The 15,837-nt window shown below is 42.8% G+C and overlaps 1 protein-coding gene across 1 annotated transcript; it reads left to right on the forward strand.

Annotated features, from left to right (window-relative positions):
• The first annotated feature begins 3,993 nt into the window (after positions 1 to 3,993).
• Positions 3,994 to 15,564, forward strand: LOC136884560 (uncharacterized). Its single transcript, XM_067156815.2, has 2 exons — positions 3,994 to 4,126; positions 15,035 to 15,564. The coding sequence occupies exons 1-2, from the start codon at positions 4,118 to 4,120 to the stop codon at positions 15,305 to 15,307; spliced, it is 282 nt and encodes a 93-aa protein (XP_067012916.1). The 5' UTR covers positions 3,994 to 4,117; the 3' UTR covers positions 15,308 to 15,564.
• Positions 15,565 to 15,837: the final 273 nt, after the last annotated feature.

The raw sequence follows: 15,837 nt of genomic DNA on the forward strand, positions 1-15,837 counted from the left end.
ATGCTTCAGAGCCCTCTCTGCCCATCTTGCACAGAGGGCACTGAAGCATGTTCATTGGGCATTGACAAATACTGGTCAAGTGTAATATGAAGATCTCACAAGTGTTTACTTCAAACTGACTTGTACATTAACTGTAAATTTGTATATTTGTATGTTGTATAATCATACCGGTACTGAACTTGTGAGGTTGTTGCATAGAGTCTTTGAGCTTCAGAAATGAAACGAAACGAAACGAAATGAAATGAATCTGAGGTGTTGTGCGAGGGAGAGTCGGCAGATGGAGTTGACATGTAGTAGTGGAGGTAGTGGACAAGCTACCTCGTCATCTCCGTACAGGCCATGAAGTTGTGGAAGGTAAAGGCTTTCACCGTAACCTCGGTACTTGATGGGGTAGAGTGGTTAGCTCTACGCCCGGCCGCCTTTGCCCCCAAGAATTAACCTGGTACTCAGTTTTGGTGTAGGCTGAGTGATCCTAAGGACCATGTGCACCTCCGGAAGTGGAAATCTCTTGTCTTAAATTTCACGAGTTCCTGACTGGGATTCGAACCCACGTCCTCCCGGGCGAACCAAGCACGTCTTTACCGCCTCGGCTAGGCAGCCTCTTTTTATGTGGCATAGAATACCTAAAAAGGAAATGAGTGTCCTTGAATCCAAGTAAGAGTGGTGGATTCGTGAGGATTCCAGAAGCTACTAATAATATACATTACTAGCTGTAGTACCCGGCCTTGCCCGATTGGTTTTTGAATGTTTACTTTTAAGATTAGTATTAATAGTTAGTTATGTGCGAATTGAATTTTTATAGAATTTCTTTTTGGGATATTGATTTTTCTTCTTAATCTGCTTACCCTCCAGGGTTGGTTTTTCCCTCGGACTCAGCGAGGGATCCCACCTCTACCGCCTCAAGGGCAGTGTCTTGGAGCATGAGACAATGGGTCGGGAGATACAACTGGGTTGACAAAATATATAGGCCTACCTATGCAACTTAGGCACGCATCCGCGATCTGTCTTGCTAAGAATAAAAAAAAACTTTTTTATAACTTACTGAGGATGCACAATGTTTGGCTTCTTTATGACAAAACGGTCCATCTGCAAAAAAAGTTACTTACCTGGCACAAAATAAGGAACCAAAGTGTAGCTCGCAATCCTGTCACAGTCTTCCCAACGCTGCAACTTAAACACAGAACATCTCTCAACCACGATACAACCCGAGGTTTCCTAGGATATTGTTGTTTCCTGGAACCGATGTGAAAAAGCTGATACGATGTTGTAAGCTTGCAACTGTTTCTGGTCGTGGCCCCCGTTATCTCGGTGGTCACGTTCCGGCCCCCTACTAACGAGGGAACACATACATGTGTTGCGCTCGGATTCGGTTGAAATTTGGTAGGAATATTCGTGGGAGGCAGTAGAATGCTACGCCAGAGTTCCTACTTTATCGGCTATATCTGTCAGCCAGTTGATATTGTCGATTTCTGAATCAGCGTCATTAACAAAAATGACCAAGTCATCCGCATTATGTCCGACTCGTTGGTTGAATGGTCAGCGTACTGGCCTTCGGTTCAGAGGGTCCCGGGTTCGATTCCTGGCTTGGTTCGGCGATTTTAACCTTCATTGGTTAATTCCAATGGCCCGGGGGCTGGGTGTTTGTGCTGTCCCCAACATCCCTGCAACTCACACACCACACATAACACTATCCTCCACCACAATAACACGCAGTTACCTACACATGGCAGATGCCGCCCACCCTTATCGGAGGGTTTGCCTTACAAGTGCTGCACTCGGCTGGAAATAGCCACACGAAATTAAAAAAATAATCTGCATTAATAGTAGTAGTAGTAGCTAAACCACGACAGAGAACACATCGTTATGAGGGTATTTAGGTGTTGTAGTAATGATATAAAGTCGACCCCACGCTCTAGTGGTAGTGTGCCTGCCCTTTATCCGGGGGCCGCGCGTTCGATTCCCGGCCGGGTCAGGGATTTTTACCTGGATCTGAGGGCTGGTTCAAGGTTCACTCAGCCTACGCGATTACAACTGAGGAGCTGTCAACGGTGAGATAGTGGCTCCGGGCTAGAAAGTCAAGAGTAACGGCCGAGAGGATTCGTCGTGTTGACTACACGACACTCCGTGATCTGCAGGCCTACGGGTTGAGCAGCAGTCGCTTGGTAGGCCATGGTCCTTCGGGGCTGTTGCGCTAGTGGGGAGGGGGTATATATAAAGGAGAGAGCATATAGGCTAAGTCTCTGGTAAGAACCCAACAAGAGTATGGTTGCAGTGTACGGGACCCTCACCAGGATTACTTGATTCGAGAACTGGAAAAAATGCACAGAAAAGCAGCTCCATTTGTTCTGGGTGGTTTCCATCAAATAGTAGCGTTAAAAAAAAATGTTGCAAAGTTTGACGTGGAAAGACTTGGGAGAAAGGAGACGAGCTGCTCAACTACTGTAAGTGGTATGTTCTGAGCTGTCAGTGGAGAGATGGCGTGGAACAACATTCGTAGACGAGTATGTTTGAGTGGTGTTGTTAAAAGTAGGAAAGATCACAATATGAAGATAAAGTTGGAATTCAATAGGACAAATTGGGGCAAATATTCGTTTATAGGAATAGAAGTTAGGGATTGTAGTAATTTAGCAATGGAGATGTTCAATAAGCTTCCAAATTCTTTGCAATTATTTGCTTTTGACAAGTAAAAGTCCTTCGAAGACATCTATTCCAAGATATCCATTGTTCGGTAAGAAATGTTCTGAGGGGAGACTGATTATGACATTAACTATTAAAAGACTGAAACATTGCAATTATCATCACTAAAAGATCAGGATTACCTGATTCAAGAACTGGAAAAAATCCAAAGAAAAGCAGCTCCATTTGTCCTGGGTGATTTCCGACAAAGGAGTAGCGTTACAAAAATGTTGCAAAGTTTGGGCTGGGAAGAATTGGGAGAGTCCGCCTCTGTGGTGTAGTGGTTAGCGTGATTAGCTGCCACCCCCGGAGGTCCGGGTTCGATTCCCGGCTCTGCCACGAAATTTGAAAAGTGGTACGAGGGCTGAAACGGGGTCCACTCAGCCTCGGGAGGTCAACTGAGTAGAGGTAGGTTCGATTCCCACTTAAGCTATCCTGGAAGTGGTTTTCCGTGGTTTCCCACTTCTCCTCCAGGCAAATGCCGGGATGGTACCTAACTTCGGGCCACGGCCGCTTCCTTCCCTCTTCCTTGCCTTCCCATCCCTCCACAAGGCCCCTGTTCAGCATAGCAGGTGAGGCCGCCTGGGCGAGGTACTGGTCTTTCTCCCCAGTTGTATTCCCCGACCCAAAGTCTGAAGCTCCAGGACACTGCCCTTGAGGCGGTAGAGGTGGGATCCTTCGCTGAGGGGAAAACCAACCCTGAACGGTAAAAAGATTAGGAAAGAAAGAAAGAAAGAAAGAAAGAAAGAAAGAAAGAATTGGGAGAAAGAAGACGAGCTGCTCGACTAAGTGGTATGTTCCGAGCTGTCAGTGGAGAGATGGCGTGGAATAACATTCGTAGGCAAATAAGTTTGAGTGGCGTCTTTAAAAGTAGGAAAGATCACAATATGAAGTTAAAGTTGGAATTCAAGAGTACAAATTGGGGCAAATATTCATTTATAGGAAGGGGAGTTAGGGATTGGAATAACTTACCAAGGGAGATGTTCAATAAATTTCCAATTTCTTTGAAATCATTTAAGAAAAGGCTAGGGAAATAACAGATAGGGAATCTGCCACCTGGGCGACTGCCCTAAATGCAGATCAGTAGTGATTGATCATCGTTTTGTAATGTTATTTTAGCAAAGCATAGACTAATGTTGACGAACACCGAATTTGTTTTGTCCTATCTTGTCAATAGAAAGTGTGCTCTGTTTGTCAAGGCTGTTACACGGTAGCCTAACCCTGTACCTCCAGCTATGTTTTCTGTTTTCTCCATTCTCAGTTGAGTCACGCCTCGTGACTGAGGTTGCGGAAGGTCAAAATGAGACTCGGATATAGGTTATGCGCGACTCAAGGCTTCGACTCGTGACGTAACAAGTTTTACACCGTGAAATGGAGAGGTGAAAGTAAGCCGTGCGACGACTCGAACAGTCAGTGGGCGAGGGGACATCTTGGTAACAGCATGGCAGGGGTAAGTTCTTTAAAAAGAGTACCTTTATATTATATTAAAATTTATCTACTTCCGTGGATCAGTGGTAGTGTGTTGGCCTTCATATCTCAAGATTCTCGGTTCAAACCCGGCAGGGGAGGTCGGATTTTTGAAGGGTGGAAAATAATCCATTGGATACTCCATGTCGTACGATGTGGACATGCATAAGATCACTGGTGACACATTTGGTGTTTACCTGAGAAAATTATTTAAATCTCAGATGGAGATCGCCCAGCAGAGATTCTGTTTACTTGGCCATCTAGCAGAGTAAAACTAAACGTCGAAATTGTCACGCAGGCATCTCAGATGGCATCACATCAAAATGGCTGCACGCTGTAGCTTCTTGTACTCCCCCTCCTTCTTCTTCTTCTTCTCCTTCTTGCGTTAGGGCCCACTAGGGGCCACGTTCCAGTTTAAATTCTTCATCCTTTGTTGTTGTTCCTTACTTTTCTTCCAATATTCTTTCATTGATTCACTATGTTTCTTGTTTCTTTCTTCAGACCAGTTTGTGCTGGTTTTCTTTGCCTCCCTCCCTTGGAATCCATCCATCTTTAAAACTTTATTCCTGAATATTTCTCTTTCCATTACTTCTCCTCTGATGTTTCTTTCTTTCTTTCTTTCTTTCTTTCTTTCTTTCTTAATCTGCTTACCCTCTAGGGTTGGTTTTTCCCTCGGACTCAGCGAGGGATCCCACCTCTACCGCCTCAAGGGCAGTGTCCTGGAGCGTGAGACATTGGGTCGGTGGATACAACGGGGGAGAAGGACCAGTACTTCACCTAAGCGGCCTCACCTGCTATGCTGAACAGGGGCCTTGGTGGGGGATGGGAAGATTGGAAAGGATAGACAAGGAAGAGGGAAGGAAGCGGCCGATGCCTGAAGTTAGGTACCATCCCGGCATTTTGCCCGGAGGAGAAGTGGAAAACCACGGAAACCCACCTCTACTCATTTGACCTCCCGAGGCTGAGTGGACTCCGTTCTAGCTCTCGTACCACTTTTCAAATTTCGTGGCAGAGCCGGGAATCGAACCAGGGCCTCCGGTGATGGCAGCTAATCACACTAACCACTACACCACAGAGGCGGACGTTATTACTTCTTAATTTCCAAAATTCTGTAGTGTTTAGGGGGCCTAATATTTTTCTTATAATTCTTCCTACTTTCTTTTTGCTATTTTGCTTTACGTCGCACCGACACAGATAGGTCTTATGGTGACGATGGGATAGGAAAGGCCTAGGAATGGGAAGGAAGCGGCCGTGGCCTTAATTAAGGTACAGCCCCAGCATTTGCCTGGTGTGAAAATGGGAAACCACGGAAAACCATCTTCAGGGCTGCCGACAGTGGGATTCGAACCTACTATCTCCCGCATGCAAGCTCACAGCTGCGCGCTCCTAACCGTACGGCCAACTCGCTCGATAATTCTTATTTCTAGTACTTCCAATCTTTCAAGTTTATAATTGAGTACTAAGCATTCACTGGCATGTAAGCATTCTGGTTTCACGACTGTGTTGTAGTGTTTTATTTGACATTTTTTAGATAAACATTTTTTGTTGTAGGCCTATGTATTTTTTGTTATACCATATGCTCTTTCCATTTTGTGTATCCTTGCCTCTATAGCAGATTTTTCGAAACCATTTTCTTGGATTGTTACCCCCAAATATTTGAATTGCTTTACCCTTTCGATTGAACCAACATCTGTTCCTAGCAATTGAGGATCATTTTTTATATTCGTCATGAATTTTGTTTTCTCTGCTGAAATACTTAAGCCTGCCATGTTGGCTGACTCTTCCAGAAGATTTACTTGTATTGCTGCATTATATAATAATAATAATAATAATAATAATAATAATAATAATAATAATAATAATAATAATAATAATAATAATAATAATATTTTCACAACGTTGAGCCCAAGTAAGGAGCTCGATTGAACTTGAACTTATTTCCCAGAATCTCTTCATCCTTTTGCTGTGTTTTTTCTTCCGTTCCTCCATCCATGCATTGGTGGTCCTCATCCTGGGTTTTTCGGTAAAATGATGTTTGCTCACCAACATTCTAAAGCTAAGATTGTCCCATGTAATTTCACCTGTTATGCTGACTTCTTGAAGGTCTTTTTCAATTTCGATTATCCAGTTATTCTTGACATTTAGTGAAGCGGCATAATTAAATATCCTTTTAGTAAGTCGTTCGTTGTCCATTCTTTGAATATGGCCATCAAATTTCAGTCGTCTGTTTTAATAGTGTTTGGTATTTTCTCAGAATGCTATTACAACTGGAGAGAATGTCCAGTAGTTGGTATATGGTATTGAAGGGTCAGGGAAAAACCACATAGGCAGCAAGAAGAAAGAGCCTACATGTAAAATCTGACATCTTTTGATAGCACATGCAAGGATGTGGGCTGGATAAAGACCAGAGGTTGTGTTAGTTAGGAATATGTGTCATGCAATCATAACCATTTACCTAGCTTTTGTCAATTATTATGGGGGATCAGTCCTACTTGTCACTGCCTGGTGCGGCTCGGGTCCGCTGGCGTCTGGGCTTTGGGCCACAGGTTAGTCCCCTTGGTCCAGCAGCCAGCAGTCCAGGCGGCCTCACCTGCTATGCTGAACAGGGGCCTTGTGGGGGATGGGAAGATTGGCCCCAGCTTTGCCTCGAAATGTGATACGTGATACGAGGACTGGAACAGAGTCCACTCAACCTCGGGAGGTCAACTGAGTACAGGGTGTTCGATTCCCACCTCAGCCACCCTCGAAGTTGTTTACCATGGTTTCGCACTTCTCCTCCAGGCAAACGCCGGGATGGTACCGTTCGTAACTTAAGGCCGCTTCCTTCCCTCTTTCTTGCCTATCCCTTCCAATTGGAGCTCCAGGACACTGCCCATGAGGGGTTAGAGGTGGGATCCCTCGCTGAGGCCGAGGGAAAAACGACCCTGGAGGGTAAACAGAAGAAGAAGAAGAGAAGAAGAAGAAGAAGAAGAAGAAGAAGAAGAAGAAGAAGAGGAAGAAGAAGAAGAAGAAGAAGAAGAAGGTGCCACCGTCGGAGGGGCGGATTCGATTCGCGGCTTTAAGGAGAAGGGGAGTAGTGCCAAGCCTTACTTGTTGTAAGGGGCATCTTCTTTCCCGCCTGATGACGTCCCTTCTTTGCGGTGTTGGTGTCACACACTTGTCTCTGTAAATATATACACATATATACACACATCCTATTATATATACATTATTACTTTTCTTCTGTAGAGTGCGGGCCGCTGGAATCGAACCCGCCCCTCAGGGGGTGGCAGCTAATCACACTAACCACTACACTACAGAGCCGGATATTATTATTATTATTATTATTATTATTATTATTATTATTATTATTATTATTATTATTATTATTATTATTATTTGCTTTTCGTCGCACTGACAGATAGGTCTTATGGCGACGTTGGGATAGGAAAGGGCTAGGAGTGGAAAGGAAGCGACCTTGGCCTTATTTAAGGTACAGCTCCAGCATTTGCTTGGTGTGAAAATGGGATACCACAAAAAATCATCCTCAGGGCTGCCGACAGTGGGGTTCGAATCCACTATTTCCCGAATATAAGCCGACAGCATTATTATTATTGTTATTATTATTATTATTATTATTATTATTATTATTATTATTATTATTATTATTATTATTATTATTATTATAGTTATTATCATTATTATTGTTGTATGTCCTCCGCTCTCTCCGCTCAGCGCCAGCCAGCCGCACGCACGCAAGCGTGGAGATTTCGAGACTCGACGCCCAGCCTTCAGTGCGCGTGCCTGTAACGTCGAGTGCTGTATAAAAGGAGCTCCCTGTCTGCCGCAATTCAGGAGACCTCCTTTTCATTCACCGGGCAAGATGGCCGTGCGGTTAGGAGCGCACAGCTATGAGCTTGCATCCGGGGGATAGTGGGTTCGAACCCCACTGTCGGCAGCTCATAAATTCAAACACTGCAAGTTAGAAGGAACTCTCTTCACTAATCCATGCAAGTGAAACTGATAGTTTTCGACTATCACAAACTGAACATTCCTACGAACTATCTTTTCAAGATAGAAGCTAGTGTAAATACATTCCAAGTGTATATAGTGTACAGTGACAGAAACTCTCCCAAGCTTAATTATCTACTTTGCTTCAAGACAATTTTATGTTTATTCTTGTAAATTTCTATGTGAAGCAAATAAACAAGTTGTGTTCTGGTAAACCTTATCCTGTTTACAATTATTAATCTGCTTTACCTCCAGGGTTGGCTTTTCCCACGGACTGAGCGAGGGATCCCACCTCTACCGCCTCAAGGGCAGTGTCCTGGAGCTTCAGACTCTGGGTAGGGGGATACAACTGAGGAGGATGACCAGTACCTCGCCCAGGCGGCCTCACCTGCTATGCTGAACAGGGGCCTTGGTGGGGGATGGGAAGATTGGAAGGGATTCACAAGTAAGAGGGAAGGAATCGACTGGTGCCTTAAGTTAGGTACCATCCCGGCATTTGCCCGGAGGAGAAGTGGGAAACCACGGAAATCCACTTCCAGGGTGGCTGAGGTGGGAATCGAACCCACCTCTACTCAGCTGACCTCCCGAGGCTGAGTGGACCCCGTTCCAGCCCTCGTTCCACTTTTCAAATTTCGTGGCGGAGCTGGGAATCGAACCCGGGCCTTCAGGGGTGGCAGCTAATCACACTAATCACTACACCACAAAGGAGGACTATTATTATTATTATTATTATTATTATTATTATTATTATTATTATTATTATTATTATTATTATTATTATTATTTTACTTTTACCCAAATTTTACCGCATTCGTTCATGATGATGTTTCTTTCTCTCGTTAGTCCATGCCTTTCCTGTTTTTAGCTTGGACTTTCCTTGAAAACCCTGGTGTCATTGGAGTATCTTCTTAAGGAGTCACGGTTCTTGATGTCTTGGTATGTAATCCTATTTCCTTCAGATCTCTTTCCACTTCAGTGAACCCTTGATTTTCTTCTGCTGAAAGTTGGTTCAGGTTCAATTGGTCACTCTTGTTTGGCTTATTGGTGTCATGTGTCTATCAAAAGGTAAACCCCCCGCCACCACCACCACTTAAAAAAAAAAAAAGTATAGTGTGAGCTATGTTTACATTGATGATTTCTCGGCCCGTACTTGTAGACATGATACGGGTTTTTGGGCTTATGTGAAACTCTTCCACACGTGTTCATAAGTTTACCGTTGTCTTTGACACCTCTAGATTTTCCATCAGGCCTATTTTGTCCAATGCGAAGCATTTTTCTGCGTACAGATCCACTGGTACAATCATTTGTTTTAGACACAGGCGGATTTATAGTATGGGCCCCCAAGACACGAGCCTAGCATTAGGGGGGTGATAAAACTTGGCTAATATTCTATTTTTGGTTATTCCGCGCAAGAATATTTTTCTGTGCTTTGAATAATTACATTACGTAAATTTTCGTTTTCTTGGAACAACTTGGCACCTGTCTGGTCTAGAGTTACCATATATATATATATATATATATATCTTTACCGGCTACCACTCATTTCTCGAGACCCTTCCTCCAACCCCCGTTCAGTTTTGCTAGATGCCCCGGTTTTTTCGTAGGGTTCGAACTCCACTGCCGGTAGCCCTGAAGATGGTTTTCCGTGGTTTCCAATGTTCACACCAGGATAATGCCGGGGCTGTACCTTACACAAGGCCACGGTCAATTCCTTCTCAAACCTAGCCTTTTCCTGTCCCATCGTCGCCATAAGACCTATCTGTGTCGGTGCGACGCAAAGTATTAAAAAAAAAAAAAACCTTCCTTTCCATTTCCTCTCTTTACACATCCATTTTAATGTTCTTGTTTTTACGTCCCACGAACTACCTTTTCGGTTTTCGGAGACGCCGAGTTGCCGATATTTCGCCCCGCAGAAGTTCTTTTACGTACCAGTAAATCTACTGAAACGAGGCTGACGTAATTTGAGCATCTTCAAATACCACCGGTCTGAGCCAGGATCGAACATGTCAAGTAGGGGTCAGAAGGCCAGTGCTCTACCGTCTGAGTTAGCTGCTAGCACGTCCATTTACCCATCTCCTTAATTCTTCATCTCCTCCCAACCTGTCTGAATCTCCTGGCCAGAGGAAGGGCGTTAACCTCTGAGTGGCCTGCTTCAGGGGAAGAATGAAAACTGATGATGAAGATGAGGGTTGTAGTGGAAACAGAAGTAGGTTTCAGACTCACTCGTGAAATGACAAAATTATATATTAACATGCAAGTAACGGGCTCGTTAGTAGGGCTTTGGACCAGTTAAAACAGGAATATAATTATATTATATTATATTATATTAGTTGTATTTATATATCTAAATATATCTCTGTTTATTTTAAGAAAAAAACAGAATAAGAAGGTCAAGAAAACTGCACATCACAGCTATAGCAAAACATTAGAATATATTGCGTTTTGCTGGCTTTACTAAAGAGGTGATCAGCTATTTAACCCTCAAACACACGCGTATGGGGTGGAATCCACCCCAGGTCCTTTTACTTCCTAGTAAAATGTGCTCTCCCCGCTCTTATATCTTTCTGGCTGGATCCCCGCAGACAGAGTCATTCTTATATAATCTATCTTAAAATCTCCAAATAATGCAGTAATTCATATTTTACAATACAATTATATGTGGGGTGGAAAGCACCCCCACGCGTGTGTCTGCGTCCTAAAATTTGGCGCGTGTGCTTGAGGGTTAAAATAGTGTTTTGTAAGTTATAGACATGATATAGGCTTTTGGGCTTATGCCGTGTCAAGAAAGTAAGGTGAATTTTTTTACGTTTCGCAGAGAACTGTGCTCTGCGTCATCAGAAGAAATTCTCGACTGTCCACGAGAAACGCTTCTTAAGCAATGAGTTTTGAATTTAGACCTTATAATAAAAGTGAAAATGGCAAGTTAATTCGTCACCAGATGGCTCCCCGGACGCAGTACTGCGCTAGCGATCGAAGCGGAAGCTGACGGACCATCAGAATCAGTCTAAGAGGGTCACATAACATGTGTACGTAACATATGACACTGACAGGTGTATGACACTGACACAAGCCTGGATGAAACATCTGGCGACGAGGAACGTACGAATTTGTAAAACACCGAGACGAAATAACAATAGTGAAGGGACAGGGAAGAGTTTTGTAAGTTGTAACTGTTTTCCATACTCAGACATATTTACCACTAGCACTATCAGTTAGTTATAATACATCTTACTAATCTTATGGAGTATCTGATAAATAATAATAACTTCCCAAGTAAATAAATTCATATACCTTGGAGATATCATTCAACCTTCTGGATTAAATCGTGAAGCAAATAAGGAGAGAATTACTAAATTATAGAAGGCATATCGGATCACTTGGAACACATATAACAAAAAATCATTATCTGGGAAAACAAAACCAAGATATTATAATACAGTAATAATACCTGAAGCATTGTACGCATCGGAAACCTTAATCATTGGCGGTAGATCACACACAAAAGATATAGAAAAGCAAGAAAGAAAAAATTTACGGAAAATTTTGGGCCCAGTCTGCACAGAGGGAGTATGGATGAAAAGGAAATCTCATGAAATTTATTGCCATACTGAAAAAAAAACTCAGACACTATCAGGAAAAGGAGGTTGAAATTCTATGGTCACATTATCAGAATGAACAATGATAGACTGACCAAAAGAATTATAAATCTTGCCCTCATACTGAAAGTCAAGAACAACTGGCTAAATGAAATAGAATCAGATCTTCAGGAAATCAACATCAACCAATTATTATTATTATTATTATTATTATTATTATTATTATTATTATTATTATTATTATTATTATTATTATTAGATAGTAAGCCTCCGTGGCTCAGTCGGCAGCGCGTCGGCCTCTCACCACTAGGTTCCGTGGTTCAAATCCCGGTCACTCCATATGAGATTTGTGCTGGACATAGCGGAGGCGGGACAGGTTTTTCTTCGGGTACTCCTGTTTTCCCTGCCATCTTTCATTCCAGCAACACTCGCCACTATTATTTCATTTCATCTGTCAGTCATTAATTATTTCCCCAGAGGAGTGCGACAGGTTTCGGCAGCCGGCACAATTCCTATCCTCGCCGCAAGATGCGGGCTTCATTCATTCCATCCCTGGCCCGGTCATTGACTGGTAAACAGGTTGTAGGTTTTCGTTATTATTAGATTCGAAAAAGACCATAAAACTGATCACGCAAAGCTCACTTAGAAGTTGTGCATATCCTTCTTTGCCAGGTAGCCTTCAATTTTTCTCTCATCGTGGTTCTTTGTTCTTCTGTCCATTTGGTTCCTGTCTTCTTCTCGTGGTTCCTCTCTGACTCTACTTCCCACTTGCTGATTTTCGTTCTGTAGCAGGTTCGGTCTGCGATGTCGGCCAATTTGATTCCTGATTTTTCCAGGTCTTGGAGGATTTCCGATGTCCTCCTATTTGTTTTGATGTTCTCTGTTGCCTCTAGTAAGATTCTTGTCGGTCTGTTTTCTGGAAGGCGTTTGATGTGTCCGTGAAATATCAGGCGTCTTTTTCTGATGTCGGCCGCAAGGTTTGAGAGCTATTATTATTATTATTATTATTATTATTATTATTATTATTATTATTATTATTATTATTATTATTATTATTAATTGCGGTTTTCTCGATTTAAGCATGTTGTCGGTTGGTTCCTTTCTGCATTGATCAGCTGTGGATATTAAAAAAATACACTTTGCTTTAAGTCGCACCGACACAGATAGGTCTTAGGACGACGATAGGATTGGAAAGGACTAGGAGCGGGCAGAAAACGGCCGTGGCCTTAATTTTGGTAATTTTTCTCGTGTGAAAAATGGGAAACCACAAAAAATCATCTTCAGAGATGCCGACAGTTGGGTTCGAACCAACCATTCAACCGAACCACGCAGTCACTCTCTCGATCAGCTGTAGGCAGATTTCGTCTGAGAGAACTTCCTACTTAACAGCCCTATGTCAACCGAGGGTGAAATAATGGATTCGTTTAAGATCAGACTAAAAATCTGTTAGTGCCAAGAGGTTCTTCATCTTTCCAATCCGACCTCCCTTGGTCAACTCTTGTTGTTTTCCGATTCCGATGGTATTATATTTGCGAGTGCTAGGGAGTCTTCGTAACTCTTCTCTTTCTTTAGCTGATACCTTCAATTTTGGAATTCTCGGACCCCTTGCATCTTTTCTGTCTGATTAGTGTTATATGGAGGATGGTTTCCCAAATGTACTTCTTCTTAGAACTATAAACACCACCATCACCACCTTCTGAACTTGCCCCCAGTGATCTCCATCTCTTGGCACAGTTGTGTGGTAAGCGATTCAGTGACTATGCGACCTTTAAGCATGCCATCATGACTTGACTTCACGAACTGGGCGTAGGTTTCTCCATGACGACATAGATGCCTTGGTGTACCGTTGATACAAGAATAGTGACTATGTTGAATAGTAATGAGTATCACTGCCCTGTTACTGCGTGTGTATGTATGTAAAATAAAGTTTCTCCATATCGAATCTTGTTATCTTATTTTGCATAAATATGTCCTAAGACTGGCAGTCATTTGAAAATTTGCGTCACGAAATGAGCAATACAAAATGTGCGACGTGATTTTACGTAGCAAACGTGCAGGCTGTGACGTGAAGTATTGATGGATGACCATGACTGAGACACATATTATCGAAGAGGGCGTTAGAGTACAGTTGATCGAAGTGATCTTGAAGTAGTGATGGATAGCCATGACTGAGAGACATATTATCGAAGAGGGGCGTTAGAATATGGATGATCGAAGTGATCTTGAAGTAGTGATGGATAGCCATGACTGAGAGACATGTTATCGAAGAGGGGCGTTAGAATATGGATGATCGAAGTGATCTTGAAGTATTGATGGATAGCCATGACTGAGAGACATGTTATCGAAGAGGGGCGTTAGAATATGGATGATCGAAGTGATCTTGAAGTATTGATGGATAGCCATGACTGAGAGACATATTATCAAAGAGGGGCGTTAGAGTGCAGATGATCGAAGTGATCTTGAAGTATTGATGGATAGCCATGACTGAGAGACATGTTATCGAAGAGGGGCGTTAGAATATGGATAATCGAAGTGATCTTGAAGTATTGATGGATAGCCATGACTGAGAGACATATTATCAAAGAGGGGCGTTAGTGTATGTATGGTCGAAGTGATCTTGAAGTATTGATGGATAGCCATGGCTGAGATACATATTATCGAAGAGGGGCGTTAGAGTATGGATGGTCGAAGTGATCTTGAAGTATTGATGGATAGCCATGACTGAGAGACATGTTATCGAAGAGGGGCGTTAGAGTATGGATGGTCGAAGTGATCTTGAAGTATTGATGGATAGCCATGGCTGAGATACATATTATCGAAGAGGGGCGTTAGAGTATGGATGGTCGAAGTGATCTTGAAGTATTGATGGATAGCCATGACTGAGATACATATTCTAAAAAATGAGTGTTAAGATTACAGATGATCGAAGTGATCTTGAAGTAGTGATGGATGGCCATGACTGAGAGACCTATAGAAAGGTTTTCTTTTAAATCAAAGAGGCCTCATCTCCTCATACTCTAGAGAACTGATCATTTCATCCGTGGTAGTTTTGTAGGTTCTGACTCAGTTTCCCCCTGAATCCTACACTTGTCAACTCCAAATTCCATGAAGATGACTCTCGTAAACGATTCGTTAGATGGAAATAAAATAATCGTTATCAATTTGAGTTTCATTTCTTGAAAGACATGTTTATGATCGTTTGATTTTCCCGAAGGGATATTGACAGCATTTTTTTTAACCTACCTCCTGTCACATCTGAAGTTTACATCCGTACGATTGTAATAATGGTTTGTTTTATTCCTCAGGTACTCACCGCTGCGCTGCTTTTGGCGGCATTCGCCCTGGTAACAGTCGCCTACGATCCTGAAGACACAATGCTAGAGAAAGTTCTTCCACCACCTGGTAACTTCGAGGCTTTCTATCCTGGTGAGGCTTTTGGTGTTGAAGATGGGTCAGTGCGAGCTCCTCATGGCCATGCTAGCTTCTACAAACATCGTAATCCAGCTCTGGTGGACGCCAAGAACGCCGCAGCGTACGGGTTCCGTTTCGACGGTGGACGGCGCTTCAATTATGATTAACTTCTGGTGGAAAGTGCAAGACGGAACCAGAGAGAAACACACATTAACATAAAAGTACAAAACGTAAAATAACTCACTGCAGACACAATTTTATAAACTTGTTTCCAGTGGACAGTGTTCGATTTGAAATCGTTACCAAAACTTCGTGGCCACGGCCGCTTCCTTCCCACTCCCAGCCCTACCCTGTCCCATCGTCGCCGTAAGACCTATCTGTGTCGGTGCGACGTAAAGCAAAAAAAACAAAACAAACAAAAAAACAAAAAACAAAACAAAAAAACAAAAAACTTCGTAAATTCTGGATATAGTTTTTAGCCTATTATTTACCCACTTTCCTTTTCCTTAGTAAAGTGGTGAAAATCGGAGTTATAACTCAACATAGCATCATTGCCAAGTACTGTAGAGTAACACAATAGACCACTCTTTTAATATTTTAGTTCAGTAAATCAAAACAAAGCCTTTGTGTGTCAGGCAGCAGCGTGCGGGCCTTTCACCGCTGGGTTCCGTGGTTCAAATCTCCGTCACTCCAAATG

Source organism: Anabrus simplex, chromosome 12, assembly GCF_040414725.1.
Source record: "Anabrus simplex isolate iqAnaSimp1 chromosome 12, ASM4041472v1, whole genome shotgun sequence".
In the NCBI taxonomy this organism is placed as follows: domain Eukaryota; kingdom Metazoa; phylum Arthropoda; class Insecta; order Orthoptera; family Tettigoniidae; genus Anabrus; species Anabrus simplex.